The 13,905-nt window shown below is 41.8% G+C and overlaps 1 protein-coding gene across 2 annotated transcripts in view; it reads left to right on the top strand.

The window, feature by feature from the left end:
• The window catches only part of tspan11 (tetraspanin 11), a 41,166-nt gene extending 30,755 nt beyond the window's left edge, over positions 1-10,411 (top strand). Inside the window, exons 8-9 of one of the 2 annotated variants that reach the window (XR_015112487.1) lie at positions 10,037-10,163; positions 10,234-10,411. Coding sequence is in view for 1 of the 2 variants with exons in the window: in XM_086202027.1 (XP_086058153.1) it covers positions 10,037-10,045 (9 nt within the window). In the remaining variant the exon portion in view is untranslated. Of the gene's footprint in view, positions 1-10,036; positions 10,172-10,233 lie in introns of those variants that run through there. The other variant, XM_086202027.1, reaches the window with a different exon arrangement.
• Positions 10,412-13,905: the final 3,494 nt, after the last annotated feature.

The raw sequence follows: 13,905 nt of genomic DNA, 5'->3' as shown, positions 1-13,905 counted from the left end.
TGGCACAAATGTCCACTTGATCGCATGGATAAACCGTAAATAATCTGGTTGTTAAATCTCAACATCGGGAACATGATATCTCAGGAACACTTGGAAGGGTTTTTCATTACATCTGGCCCAGTTTTGTTTTACGGCAGGTGCCGATTGTATCGTAAAGGACTAGTTGGGTTTGAGAAAAATCATCTGTGGAAGAGACCAATTCATACACTAATATGGGAAACAATATTGCTTATTTAAGCAAATTACACTCAAACGTAATTCCAGTCATTACAGTGAGGAGCACATGGCATACAACCGCAAGTCGTTATTTCTTGTTCTCCATCCATACAACAAACAATTTTTTTGCTTTGAAGTCAAGAGATGACGGTCATTATTTTACAAATCTATTGAATATTGCCCTTTTTGTGACATTTTGCTCTGGGCATGCATTTCATTGGAATTTCACAACATATATCCCAAGAGAGAATAGCAGGTCCTGTGTAAATACTCACATATGACCTTCTTTTGGTTTCTTCCAATGTGCCGTGACCGCCCAGTGGCCCGTGGACAAGCCACTAACTGTAAATGACCTGTGGACCTGAATACGTGTGGGCTAAAGGCCATGGTGTCAATCCCCAAACAAGGCAAAAGGAATTTGCCCAGGCTGCCTGAAATTCCCACAACTGGAAAGATGACTCTGTCTGCACAGTGTCTCAGACCAATCCAAAAATAGTGCGGGTGAGAAGTTTCCCACCAGCCACAGACCATAATCCCTAAAATCCTAACCAGACTTAAATTAATACACATGTTCCAAGCCATGTCGCTCATATTTAGACCAAAAGCAATGGTTTACCATTCATAAGACAGTTGATTCAGCTGACTGGAGGGTCTGAATTCACTTCAAATGGACCCAAGATTTCGGCTCAATTTGGCCAGCAATCGAAAAGGTTGCACATTTGCAAGCGTGTTTGCGCTCCCTTTTTTTTTTTTTTTTAACATGGTGGGGTGATTGAGAGGCTCTTTGATGGTGTGTTGACCCGGTACATATTTGTTTGGATTCCATTTAGTTGCATGTGAGCCGTGTTTATACTTCCACTGCACCAGAAACATAACTCAAAAACAGATGAAGACGTAAGGCTGGAAAATATTTCTTGACCGATGGGTCGATTGACAGTAGCCCTTTGACCTTTTGAACCCTGAACCCACCCTTCCAGACTTGTAATTCTAAGTTTAGTATCACTGACCACTTCTTTTGGGGATAGATTTTACGTTGGCATGGAGTGGCATTTTTCATTTATGCAGCATTTTAATTTGCAACGCTCCATCAGCAGTTGCTTAAATCTGCCTCGCTCAAGGGTTTAATGATACACATGTGTTTCAATCTGATCTTCAAACAAATGTAAGGGTGCAGATGTGACATGCAATCATTACTGACGAGATTTTGCACGGTGGGAGACAGATGCATGACAGCGGATGTCCGTTGTGGAGGGATGGTGATTGAAGCACCAGCTGCTTTTGCTACTTGACGAACCACAACAATGGAATCTGCTTGAATGTGGCACTTCACGGAGGCGGGGGGGGGGGGGGGGGGGACCACAAACCTCCGCTATGACCCACTCAATATCTCATTGAACTTTTATTTGATTTCATTTGAGTGTATATAAACACTCTTGCGAGGTCAGGTGGAACCGTCGGTCATATAAGTGTAAAACGAGGAGACACCAAAGGCGTGTTTGGAAGTGCTATTTCCAGACAACCTCGCCCTCCCTGGCAGTTACGACGACCGGGGTCGAAAGGACACACTCAAACATCTCTGACACTCTGCACTCACTACTTCTGTCACCAAGTCACCTAATGTTTCTTCTACGATGTGGAGACGTTATAGTTTGCTTCACTCAGAAATATTTTTTTAGATTTTGTTGGTGCAGCTCTCAGGTTAAGAGCAACTGGAAGTTGTTGCCGTGCTTTAATGAGATTTCTTGAAAGGACTCATCCATATGTTGTGGATTATCTCTGATGCATGTTCCATGTGTGGGATCCTCACATAAATTAATGAAGGTAGAAGCTTTGAATAGTTAGAATTTTAAAGCAAGTTTGCTTTGAATTGCTGAAGATTGATTGCATAACATGTAATTAGTCCCAGCATAATTACTCTTCCTGTGTCGTAGTTCACATACAGAAATAACTGCACTGTATTTAGAAAGCATCTTTTTTTTTTTTTTTTTTTTTGCCAAGTTGTTTTTGTTGTTGGTCACCTGGCAAATTTCTTTCAGTAATACTTTGTTGTCTCATGGGAATTTGGAAAAAAAAAAAAAAAGAAAGAAGACACTTCTGAAGCTTCTGCAAACAGGAACTTCATATCAGTGACCTTACTCGGTTCCTGCATTCGTCTTCTCTCCAATTAGTGAGAGAAAAACAACCCAACACAGAATAGACACAAATTCAATTGTAGACTGCTGTAAAAAAAAAGAAAAGAAAAAAGCGGCCTGTTTGATCTCTGCAGGCAGGAGTATGAAGAAGCTGAAATGTGTTATCTTCAGACTAGAGCGCGAGCCTTTGCCTCCTCCACCTCAGCGACCTTGTCATTTGGCTTTTCCATCTTATCAGAAGGAGTGAATGATGTCAGCACTCGTTCCTTTTTCACTGTAACAAGGAGAGTGAAACCAGGCTCTCCAGCAGCCCGAGTCAGTTCGAAATAATTAAGGCTCAGTGATTTAACAGGAGACCACAAATCGATAGTGTGAAGATGGAAAATGCTTTCTAGGTTTGTGCAGAAAGTAAAAATAAAATAAGCCCCCTTTTTTTTTCGTGGACGTGTTCCCAGTGTCACATGAGGGTCGGTGTATTGTAGTTGGCTGCCAAAGTCTGGTTTTTAATTGGCTCCCTTGTGTTGATCATTGGACTGTTCTCTCCTGGACTCCTAAAGGAGAAGAACAATGTGACTGCCTCACTGCCTATTAGAACTGACAGTTTAGCATCCACCACTTAATGTGTCCAATTTCTCATCCTCCTTTCTCAGTGAGAACTCAAGTCTGGGTGCTTTACTTTCTCTTGTTATTTCTTCTTTTGTTTTGGCTGTATGGATGTAAGTAGAATAGCATTAACCCCCGTCCCTCTAGCGTCTGTCAGTCAACCCAGTGCCTGTCCTTTGTGCATCGCTTCAGTTTCACCGGACGCTTTTTGCAGAAATGAAAAAGCCACCTGACCTCCCTTTTTAAAACTGAGCTCCACTTGCAGCCCTGTGATCGCTCTACCATTTGTGCCCCTTCCCCATGGTTTGCCCCCTCATTTCACGGCCTCAGACACCCTCAGTGAGATCAAACTCCCTAAAGTCCCAAACCCCTGCTGGGATGCCCTCTGAAAGTGCTAATGACCCTGTTTGTCTGAGGAAAAAACCAACTCTTCTTGTCTCGGAAGTTCCCCCTCCCCAGATTTAACTCCATTCCTACTTTATTGTGATTACTTTGCCACCTGTGACCTACTTGTATGACCTCAACTGCCTTAAGGGTAGAAAAGGGTTGAACTTTTACTGTAGGTCAGGGTCCATGGTGGGAGAATGGTCTTGTTTAGTCGACAACAGACGGCGCAAACACCTGCTGAATTGCTGATGACACAGGTGTTGACATGCGAGTTTCAGTGCATTGGTGTATAAATAAGTTCTCAAACCTGCAGCCCATGGACTCGCACAGAAACCCGTAGAGATATGCGCATTTGTAATTGCACAAATATATATAATATGTTCACATAGCGACGTAGTGTCCCGCTGCAGATCCTTCCAATAAAGCGGCTGCTCTTGCCATATTAAACAAGACTAAGTGATCTTCCAGCCATGACACTTCATGAAGCAAGCTGGCCTTTGCTGCTTCCAGGTGAGAAGTATCCTGTTGCTCGTATAATAACAGGACTAGGCCTTTTATCCAAAAGGTATACAATAGGAAATTTGGGAAGATCAGCATCTAAAACCTCTTACGTCATGGCATGCAATTGTAGACTTTACAGCTGGATAGTTTCATAAGAAATTAATTAATGAACAAAGACTATCGTGATGGAGCGGTGCAAGAATGAGCCCTAAAACCAACAACAGATCCCTTGAGGTGTCGTCGGTGGGATTTTTGAATGGGTTTCAGTAAAACAAGACAACAGAGGTTTTTGGGGACATTAAATGTCATCACACAATGTTTAGTTGTGGTGACGATGAAGTCATATGTCCACGGTGCAGGTTCAAGTGAGTTTATTGCATCCGTTGGTAGATTTGTTTTGCAGCAAAACAGAGGAGTGCGTTCATTTTAACAGATATTAGACAGTGAAAATACTGACGTAGACAGAAGCAACAAAACCAAAACCATCAGGGATAAATCAGGACTACCACTCATTTCATAATGCCAGGTTTTTCTTCAACTGATTGGCGTAGTGTGATCATCGTATGACTTTAACTTTGAACTTCTAACAATCAAATTTATGCTTAAAATAAAGTCAGCAATTGTGTTCATATCTGAAGATTATTTTGCAAAACCAAACACTTCAAACTTTTGTTTGAGCTTATTTTTATTCAGTAAACCAAAAATACCATTGGCTCTTGGTAAAGAACTCATGGCGATGCAAACTTTTGGATTGAACTGCAAAATTATGTCATCCACAACTAAAGTAAGTCATATCTGCTGTAGCTTGAGTCGAATATTGAATGACCTCGTATCAAACACATTGGGGTCAGCATACGCCCTGTTTCCACGAAAAAGCTCAATGTATGGAGGTAAATGCTTTGACTGGTCGGAAGTACCACAACCAACTCTTCACATAATGTCATACATTATTTAAGCATGTCTATAGATTTATGTCACATGAATTCATCAGAATAACTAATTTCTTTGAATAAAGATCATGTAGAATCACATGGGTACTGCAAATAATCATGCAAACCCTAGTTGATAGAAGCAAATTAGAGTGAGAAAGGGGGCAACAGCAACCTGAATACTGCCTGGTTACTTACCAGCTTATATGAACATCCCCCTGCTGTCTGTCCGTCATCATCATGCACTGCCTGCAGATATTGTTACACAGGCTCAGCTGCCATAACAATTCGTTTCAGACAAAGCAGTTAAAAATATCTCTTTTGTACATGTTTATGCTTGTTGAACAGGTGGTTTGTTAAATTACCCTTATTAGATTTTTACTCGTAAAGCTTTTATTGCACTCGCAGTAAGGAGCGTCGAGTTGTCGTCGACTTTATCTTTAACTTCACCTGATTTACTGCGCTGCTGCCGTCAAATGACTCCTGCAGTAGAGATTCAGCATACAGAGTTTTTTTTGTTTTTTTTTTTCCTGTTCATTCAATCATTAGGAGCTGTTTATGATTGATGAAGCATGGAATCAGGCAGACAGCCAGTGGACGGACAGACATTCTAGACTTCTCCAGAGCATCCAGATGGCAAATCCGCCTCTGATTAAGGTCATGTTCCCAAGCAAAGAGTGCAAGTGGAAGCCTTGTGAACGTCCAGAAACATAGATCTGTTAATACAACAAACAATGTCTCCAAACAGTGGAACGAGCATATGTTGAAGAAAAAAAATAGACTCCGTTGGTCAGGGCTGGCCAACATATTGCCCAACATGAAGTTCGGTTTGGCCTGTGAGATGAAAAAAAAAAAGTAGAGTTCGTAGCATGAATCGCTGTGACTTGTAGAATAAAAACATTCATTCAAATTCGGCACCCCCCTCCTCGACTCAACAGCACCTCAAGTGTAGGTCCCTGCCCCACATGAGTTGAATACCGGCTAGGTCAAGCTAACCGCCTGTTAGCACAAGATTAATGCCTGCTAGGACAAGCTAACCGCCTGTTAGCACAAGATTAATGCCTGGTAGAACAAGCTAAACACCAGCCAGGAAAAGCTAAAGGCCAGCTAGGACAAGCTAAACACCAGCCAGGAAAAGCTAAAGGCCAGCCAGGAAAAGCTAAAGGCCGGTTATCACAAGCTAAATGCAGGCTAGGACAAGCTAAAGGCCAGCCAGGAAAAGCTAAAGGCCGGTTATCACAAGCTAAATGCAGGTTAGGACATGCTCACCCCGGTGTTTGCCTACCTGTCCAGCAGAAAGTAGGCCAACTCCACATTGGTCTTCATTCCCAGCCTCTCCTGCAGTGCTCAAAAGCGTTTCGGAACAAGCTCTATCCACATGCCATTTCATCCAAGTATTACTGCATTTCCTTCTCTTCACAGCTTCATGTGCTGTGGACTCTACCTTTAAATATGTCGGATCCCTAATTATCAATTTTTTTATTCAGTCAGGCAGCAGAGGGAGACTGTTGGAACAAAACCAAAAGGCATCATAATGTGTAACGACACTACACTTCAGTTCTGGTTCTCCTCGAGGAAAAGTTCGTTCACCCCTGCATTCGGCAATTTCTCCTTGAGACGTCCATCAAATAAATTTTTAACCAAGAGACATCTGACCAGTTGCAGATGTTTATTTCTTAGCATGCCAAATAGGACAGGAAGGAAGACTTGGCTCACTGGTAATGTTGAACTTCCCATGCAAATTTCAAGCAACGGAGCATTCGACTCCAATAATAAAGCTATTCAAAGCAGCATGTGGTCTGGGATGGCACTAATGATACCAGGGTTATCCCCTTATGCTGAGCCAGAATCCACTCCTTCCACCATACCCACTTTACAGTGTTCCTGTATGCCCCTGACAGTGGTAGTACACATACGGAAGCCATTCCAGATCTATTCTTATTGAGTAGAATCTCTTTGAACCATCTGTCAGGAAATGTGCGAAATGTAAGCAGAGGTAATGAGTTCATTTTCTAAATTTCGTCCCTGCCCCTCAGAGATAGTGTTAAAACTGTTTAACTGTGTCAGTTTGATAGACCTGTAAGGACAAATTGCTGTCAGTAGGGTTATTAAATGTTAGCGTCAGTGTTGGCTGGAAGTCCGCGACACAACAGTGGACCAGTGGTATCATTTCCATCTGGCAATCTTTCAATAACACCAACTATGCGAAGAATCTGATATGAGAGCTGCGGCTGCGTATCCTGTGTTTTGCAGTGATGCGTCTTTCCTTTATGTCAGCAGTTAGGATTGCAGAGAGATCATCTGCACCGTGATGATGCTTTCCTGGGCTCCGACCAACTCCACATTATCCATGAGAGAGTTGAATTTGCCGCTCCCCAACCGGTTCTGCTTTTGGCCCTCGCATTCCCATGCACCCACAGAGTAATTTGTAGGCAGATAATTTCAATGACCTCTGACAGTGACTACACATTGTTCGCTGTAGTCCTGGTTTGGCACAATTACTCTCGGAGGTTGATCAAATTGCTACATTTGGGAAGCTGGCAGGAGTGTGTATGTTATCCCAATTAGTGGTTTTGGCTGATGGGGAAGGGAATTAGTGTTAGTTAGCAGGGCATACTAATGTTCTCCATCTTTCTTTATCTACAGCAGAATGTTGTTGTTTTTTTTCTTCTTGCTTATTTTCAGGGTGCTAAGAGACAAAGTGTATGTGCAGCAGGCTTTGTGAGGGCCGGATGCCATGAAAATCTGCTGCTCAAATAACAGAAACAGAGAAGCCAGAGTCGACTCAGACATCAGTTCATGCATCACTTGTGCAGATGCGGTTCATGTTTTGGTTGTAATCTCTATTGCTGGGTAACAGTTGTGAGTTCTTGTAAAATAACTCCTTAAAAGGTTACTTATCAACTAGAATGTAAATCCCTAAGACAGTGGGGACTCATCTGGGACTTGAGGCAATTGCAAAAAATTCAAAATGTCCATAGGGTAGGGCTTAGCAGATAGTTTTGGATATTAGTCTGCCATATCCTTCAAGGCTGGTATGGACTGTGAAATTCTGGGCCATCTCAATCCCACCCGGCACAGCTTTGACACATTTCTATGTGTATTTGGAGTAACCAGTTACATTTAGACCTTTTTAGGGTTTTGTTTTGGGGGTTTTTTTGCGATTGGGTGTCTGCACATTAGGTTTCAAAAATTGCCGGGGTTCACTATGCCCTCCATGTAGGGACTTCCTGTTTGGCGCATTCCGCTCCATGCAGCTTGACATGCCTTCCATCAATGCTGCACATTCCCTGTGGAGTTGCCTCTTGGACACACCTAAACACCTAAAAGACTCCGTCATGCAATCCAGTCCTGTCAGGTGGGAATTAGGGCTCAAAGATGAATAAATATGCCAATATCTCCAAAGCTGATGGTAACCCCGAAATAAGAGGTCCAACTTTGCACTTTGTGAGGGTTTGAAAGATGACTTCTTCCATTTTAGGACCTAAGTCAGACTGTCGGTTATTTAGGATGTTCCTTCCACTGTGTAACTGCTGCTACGACCTGTGACCACCCATAAGAAATGCAGCGTGACATTATGCACAAAAGATAGTCATGCAAAATTAGTATCTCAAGTTGTTGTTTTTTTCAGCTGTAACATTTGCATGAAAGACGCATTTGCAAGGGCTCACTTCTTCTCTTTGCGTCATCGGTACAGTAGCATCATCACCGTGGCAAAAGCATGCACGCTGATGGCACCACGTGAGCTGCTGCATCAGACTGATGCTCGTATCCAGGATAATAGACTTTTCATGCAGTTTGACTGGCAGTAAACTGCAAAAATATCTGTCTTTCGGTCAAATGAATATTGGCCTTTATTTGCAGCATTCAGAAGAATATGCAGTTAGTGTTTGCTTGGGAGATGTAGCAAAGAAGTTCCAGGGAACCTTTTCTTCCTTTTCTGCAATAGTTATTACGCAGCAAATGCCAATTCCCATCAGCTCTCAAATTTCAAGAACAAATAGAATGCCTGGTTACTTACGCACATTTCATTTTCTAATAATACCATGGGAAAAAATCAACAGGAAGCTGGCAGACTGACTTAGTTATGAAATCAGTACAAAGTAAAAGCACTTTGATGTCCAAAACATATGCACTTCACTCTCAGCATGTGTCCATACGCTAAATGTCTCCCGAAAAGACCAAAGTATGAGATCCCATGACGAAAATGAAAACTGCTCAGAATACTAAATACTGCAGAATGCTGCTCAGTAGTTAAGTCCAGAAGAGTATGCTGAGCGTTGATGCGGTGGCAATCTCAGAATCCATCAGCTATGCCTGACGACTTAGCTTCTGGAAAGAAGGGCCAGTATTTCAGGGTGGAGCTCGCGGATATCCAGTTCCACGCACCACTCAGTTTTTGCAGTCCATTTAGAAACCTGCAACGTTCGCATGGCGTTGAAAGACGATGAATATGAGTGGATTTTTTTCCCCCCCTCAAAACTAGCCACTTAACGCTCAGGTAACAGTTTTAAATCACCACAAGAGCTTTGTTCAATCATCAGACTATGGACATTTTTCCGAACCTTGCATTTCAGCCTGTGCGCTCCGACTCTTTTGTGCTCCACAGCGACTCTCTATCTTGACACCACCGAGGGATGCTCAAACGTGATTGGTCAAAGGGAATCAAACAGAAACCAGAAGCTTCCTGACATTTTTTCCCCTTGCCTACAGATTTTGTATGTATGTGCAGAATCTCTTTATAGAGATTACTGCGTAGTCCTTTGCTGTCATGGTCAACACTGTAAAACGTCAAAGAGATCACACATTAATTTGAAATCAATTTCTTTAAAAGTGTACCAACTGTAAATATAATCTCTGTTAATTCATTACAATGATAAGACAGTTTTAACGAAACACATTCTGTGAGCTTGATGCTGTGGTCGAGATAGATATTTTTCACCAACAAATAGGAGCTACAATTCCTTGAGATCAAAAGTAGTCGGTTGGTTGGTAGTGATGACATAGATTTATTTTCTTAATTATTTTTGCCATTGAGATATCCAATGACCAACAACCTTTAGAAACATTTGTAGCTCTTTCAAGCATGGGAAGAGCTGCCATCTCTCTTTTTTTTTTTTTTTTCAATCACTCTCTCTCCCTCTCAACGGTCACATGGTGGTTGGTATAAACTTGCAGCACGACCACAGTTAGCATAACGGTTTCATTTCCTGCTTACATTGGTATGGGAACCATCACAAGTCCAGTAACTGGAATACTTCTTGGCAGATGCCCTGATTTGCAGCAAACTGTCTCGTCGTCAAACCCACTTTGGGTGGGTTCAATTCTGCTCCGCTACCTGTGAGAACTCTCTGCATACCCCAAGTCTCCAGTCTGATTAGTCGGGCCTTCTGGGGTAAGTCCTCCAAATTCTTGTGGTTGTCAATTTAAAAACCTTGACACGTATCCAAATAATCTTGTGGCAGCCCCAGAAGAACATCTCTCCGGCGGGTGAAATCTGGTAGGAGAAGTCGAGTGTTTGATTTCAAGCCCCTCGTGTGATCGAACAATCAGACAGTGATGAGCCATGGGAAATGTAAACACACGCCTCCGTGCAACCATGCAACAGGATTATGTCTTCCTGTCAGGTTGTTTTTCATTTCTTTTCAGGAACTGAAATGTTTTGACAGACTTTGATTAAAATGACGGAACATTTGGATGAAAACTGAACATTCATCACATTCAGATTTTGTTCAAACTGCAACTTATGAACAGAACTTCCATAGAGTTAAAAAGAACATCAAGACACGATCTGACTGCAGACTTCTGTCCATGTCAGATTTGAAATAAAGTTTTATTTATTTTAAAAAAAACAAAAAACATTGCTACGCAAATGTATTATTTGGGGGAAAAAAGGACAAATGAGCACCATCCAACTAATAAAAAGAAAAATATTATCAGGTTGATTAAGATCTAGTTCATTATATGCAAATTCACCATGTGCTGTTTTTTCAGTGACCCTCGCATCTGAAATAGATTTACTTCTACTTCCTACTCCTCAGAATTTCATGCGTGAATAGATAATTACACTTTATATACAATTCAGCAGAACACCAGTGAGTTGGAAGTGTTCTGTAATTACTGTTCAGCATGTGCAAATAAAAACTAAAAACCTGCAGTGTTGCTGATTCTTGAGTGTCACTGTTAGAAGAGCTGACAAAGGCTGCAGTCGCCACGACAAAATTAGACTTGCAGGCTTAAGAGCTGCTGAGGTGACAAAAAAAAACCCTGTGTTTTGTCACATTTTTGAGCGAAAGCTACATCAAGACTCGGTTCAAGAGTTCAAAAATTCTTGAGTCGTTTTTAACTCAAGGCCAAAGACGAGAGAAGCTTTTGTCTGGTCTGCTCCTCGAAAGTGTGCGTCCTTGTTTGATCCTGCGCTTCTGGATCCTCCAGATCTAGGGCTGAAGGGTTGAAGGATTCCCCTATCATCATCGAACCCCCCGCCCCTTTTTAAATTTTTTTTAAATTTTTTTTTTTTATGAAGACCAGTGTGTGGTATTAGGGAGTGCAATAATTGTCTACTTTGTGATTAGGCTGTTAAACATCAAATGCCAAGCATCTGTTTTGTTTTACCCGTGATGGAACAAGCGGACGTCACCTAAACATACACGCACATTCATGTCGGAGCGTTTTCATGATGCAATCCCGCTAACTTGGGCATGACAGCCAAGCGCAGCAACAGGAATCCATTACAGAGAAGGAGAGGCTGATTTTAGACATGGGTGCACATAAAAATAACCTTTAAGAAGTCATGCGTGTCATCCACCGGGATCGGCTCCATAGGCTCCATTGTGCGTGCTGGATATTGTTCGGAAAAAAAGAATCAAAACCCAATTTAGTGCTTGGATTGTTTTCCTTCAAAGGAGCCAGTCTTTCCTGTAGGTATATAAGCTCAGTGGAGGAGGCCCTTTATTGTGTAATGGCTGTGTTGTAGCCGTGGAGCAATATAACTATGCTCCTGTGGGATGTTGATTGAGTTTGAAATAGGGCAGGTCAGCCCTGAGCTATCCGAACAGGTATAATGGTCCCCCTGAGGGGCAAAGCTGGCGAGTAAAGGGTCACCGCTGGTCCTTGTTTGTTCGAGTGGATCTTGAAGTGTGCCAAAATCCACGTGGGCGCCTCCTTGAACCGCTCACTCCGACCCTGACTGACCATAAGATGGGCTCAGGCCACATCTGGATGCAATTCTACTTTAAACTGAATAATTTGACCAAATTCTGCAGGCGAAAAGGAGGGAACTGAGAGATTCAATCCAAAAAAAAAAAAATGGAAGGAAGATTAAATTGCTAGTCTTTGTATTCTCTTTATTTATGAGAGCACCATGGTATCTGTCAGCTTTAAAGGATTGCTTGTACTACACTCTGTCAATTCAGCGGATACAGAGAAATGTGACATATTTCAATGGATTTTCGTAGTCCGGTGGGATTAGGTGGAGGAAGAGCAGTTTCGGATTTGAGGCCTGTTTAAGACAAACAGTCACATTTCATTTAGCAGAGTTTTGAGTAGCTGACAATACTTAACAACTCTTTGCCAGTGATGCAATGGGTTACACACACGCCATACATATTAGCAGCAAAAATAAAGTGCCAAGCGTATGACAGAAACAGGATAAGGTGAGTTGCATGTAGAGCGCTATTTGCGGTTCATCTACAATAAAAGCAGTGTGTGATCTTCAGTGGAGGCTTGGCACACGTCGCCAATGTAAAGCCAGACATGACGGGGCTTTTAGCTTCACATCCTATCAACTGTCATAATAGAGCTTGGCTGAGAAAAATTGGAATGTGTTCAGCATTAAAACATGATTCCATCCACCGTGATGTTAGCGGTGGCTTGTGGGTGGGTTTGATTGTTGCATCGTGAGATCATGCCGTAATAAATGCACGGAAGAACTGTCATAGGAATATTAAATTGGTAATGCAGAGAATTGCTCAATTTTATCGCAGTTGTGAAAGAGAGAGAGAGAGAGAAAAAAACTTGTCGAAAATTAACAAAGCCATGCACAGTTGGCCTCAGGCTGTTTAATTTGACGACTGTCCTCATCCCAGTAAACGAGAACAGGGGAGGAATTCACCTACGACTAAGCCCCACCTCCTTACCGGAACCAGCACAGTGACTGGAGAACAAATGAAACCTGCCAGCATCTGAACAGTATCCAAAGACACCATGTATATAATTTGACAGTTTTTTTTAAACTTATAAGACAAAGTAAAGATGCAAGCTCTGAACTATGACTGGCTTTTGTTCGTCCATGCGTGGGACTTAGCGTCAGGTCAGCTGATTTGTTGACAGAATTGTATCAGCCTCCGTAATGTAGGTGGTGGGTGAGATTTTTACATTCCATAAATAAAACACGTAGCAAGCGGCGTTTCCTGTCAAACAGCTGACTTAAATTAAAGACTTTTAAAGAAGATCGACGACAACAATGCAGAATTTGCCCAGAAATGCGTCATTTTAGCTTCAGCACCTGTCATGATGAGGGGGGATGCATCTTTATATGTAAAGGCATGTCATCTGCAAATAATGAAATTTAAAAATATGTATATTAGCACTGGTCCAATTTTATTCAAGTCTCTAAAATGTTAATTATTCAAAATCACATTTACAATGTGGTTTTCAGTTCATAAAACAATGTGAATACTGTAAAAACTTGTTTATTGTACAGATCATATTGACTTTGGTACACAAGGTCTGTCAACCTTTATTACTTGTAAAATATCTCCCTATAAGCTTTTGGCAAAAAATAAATAAAATTAAATTGTGTACCCCTCATGGCTTTATTTCCTTGACTGTTGCTGATGGTGTCAACTGCAGGCTTGAATATTGCCTCCGGAACATGCGCAACGCCTACGCCACTGTTACGGTGACCGAAGTTAAAAAAAAAAACAAACCTCCATCTCCAACCGCATCATGCACGATATCAACTCGGTATGATTGAAGGCTTTCTGACCTGTTTACGTGTGTTTTAAATCCAGATTTCATTTTCTAACATCATGTAAACATGCTGACTGAAATTTTGCTCTTCAAAGGTTATCGCCCTGGTGCCCTTTGTAAAGTATTCACACTTCTGAAATGTGATCATGAGTTCATAGGAAAGA

The sequence above is a fragment of the Aulostomus chinensis genome, chromosome 4, assembly GCF_037954235.1.
Source record: "Aulostomus chinensis isolate RoL2024-O1b breed Wild chromosome 4, RoL_Achi_v1.0, whole genome shotgun sequence".
Taxonomy (NCBI): domain Eukaryota; kingdom Metazoa; phylum Chordata; class Actinopteri; order Syngnathiformes; family Aulostomidae; genus Aulostomus; species Aulostomus chinensis.
Note: the sequence above shows the minus strand (reverse complement) of the source record. Positions and strands in the feature narration are given on the sequence as shown.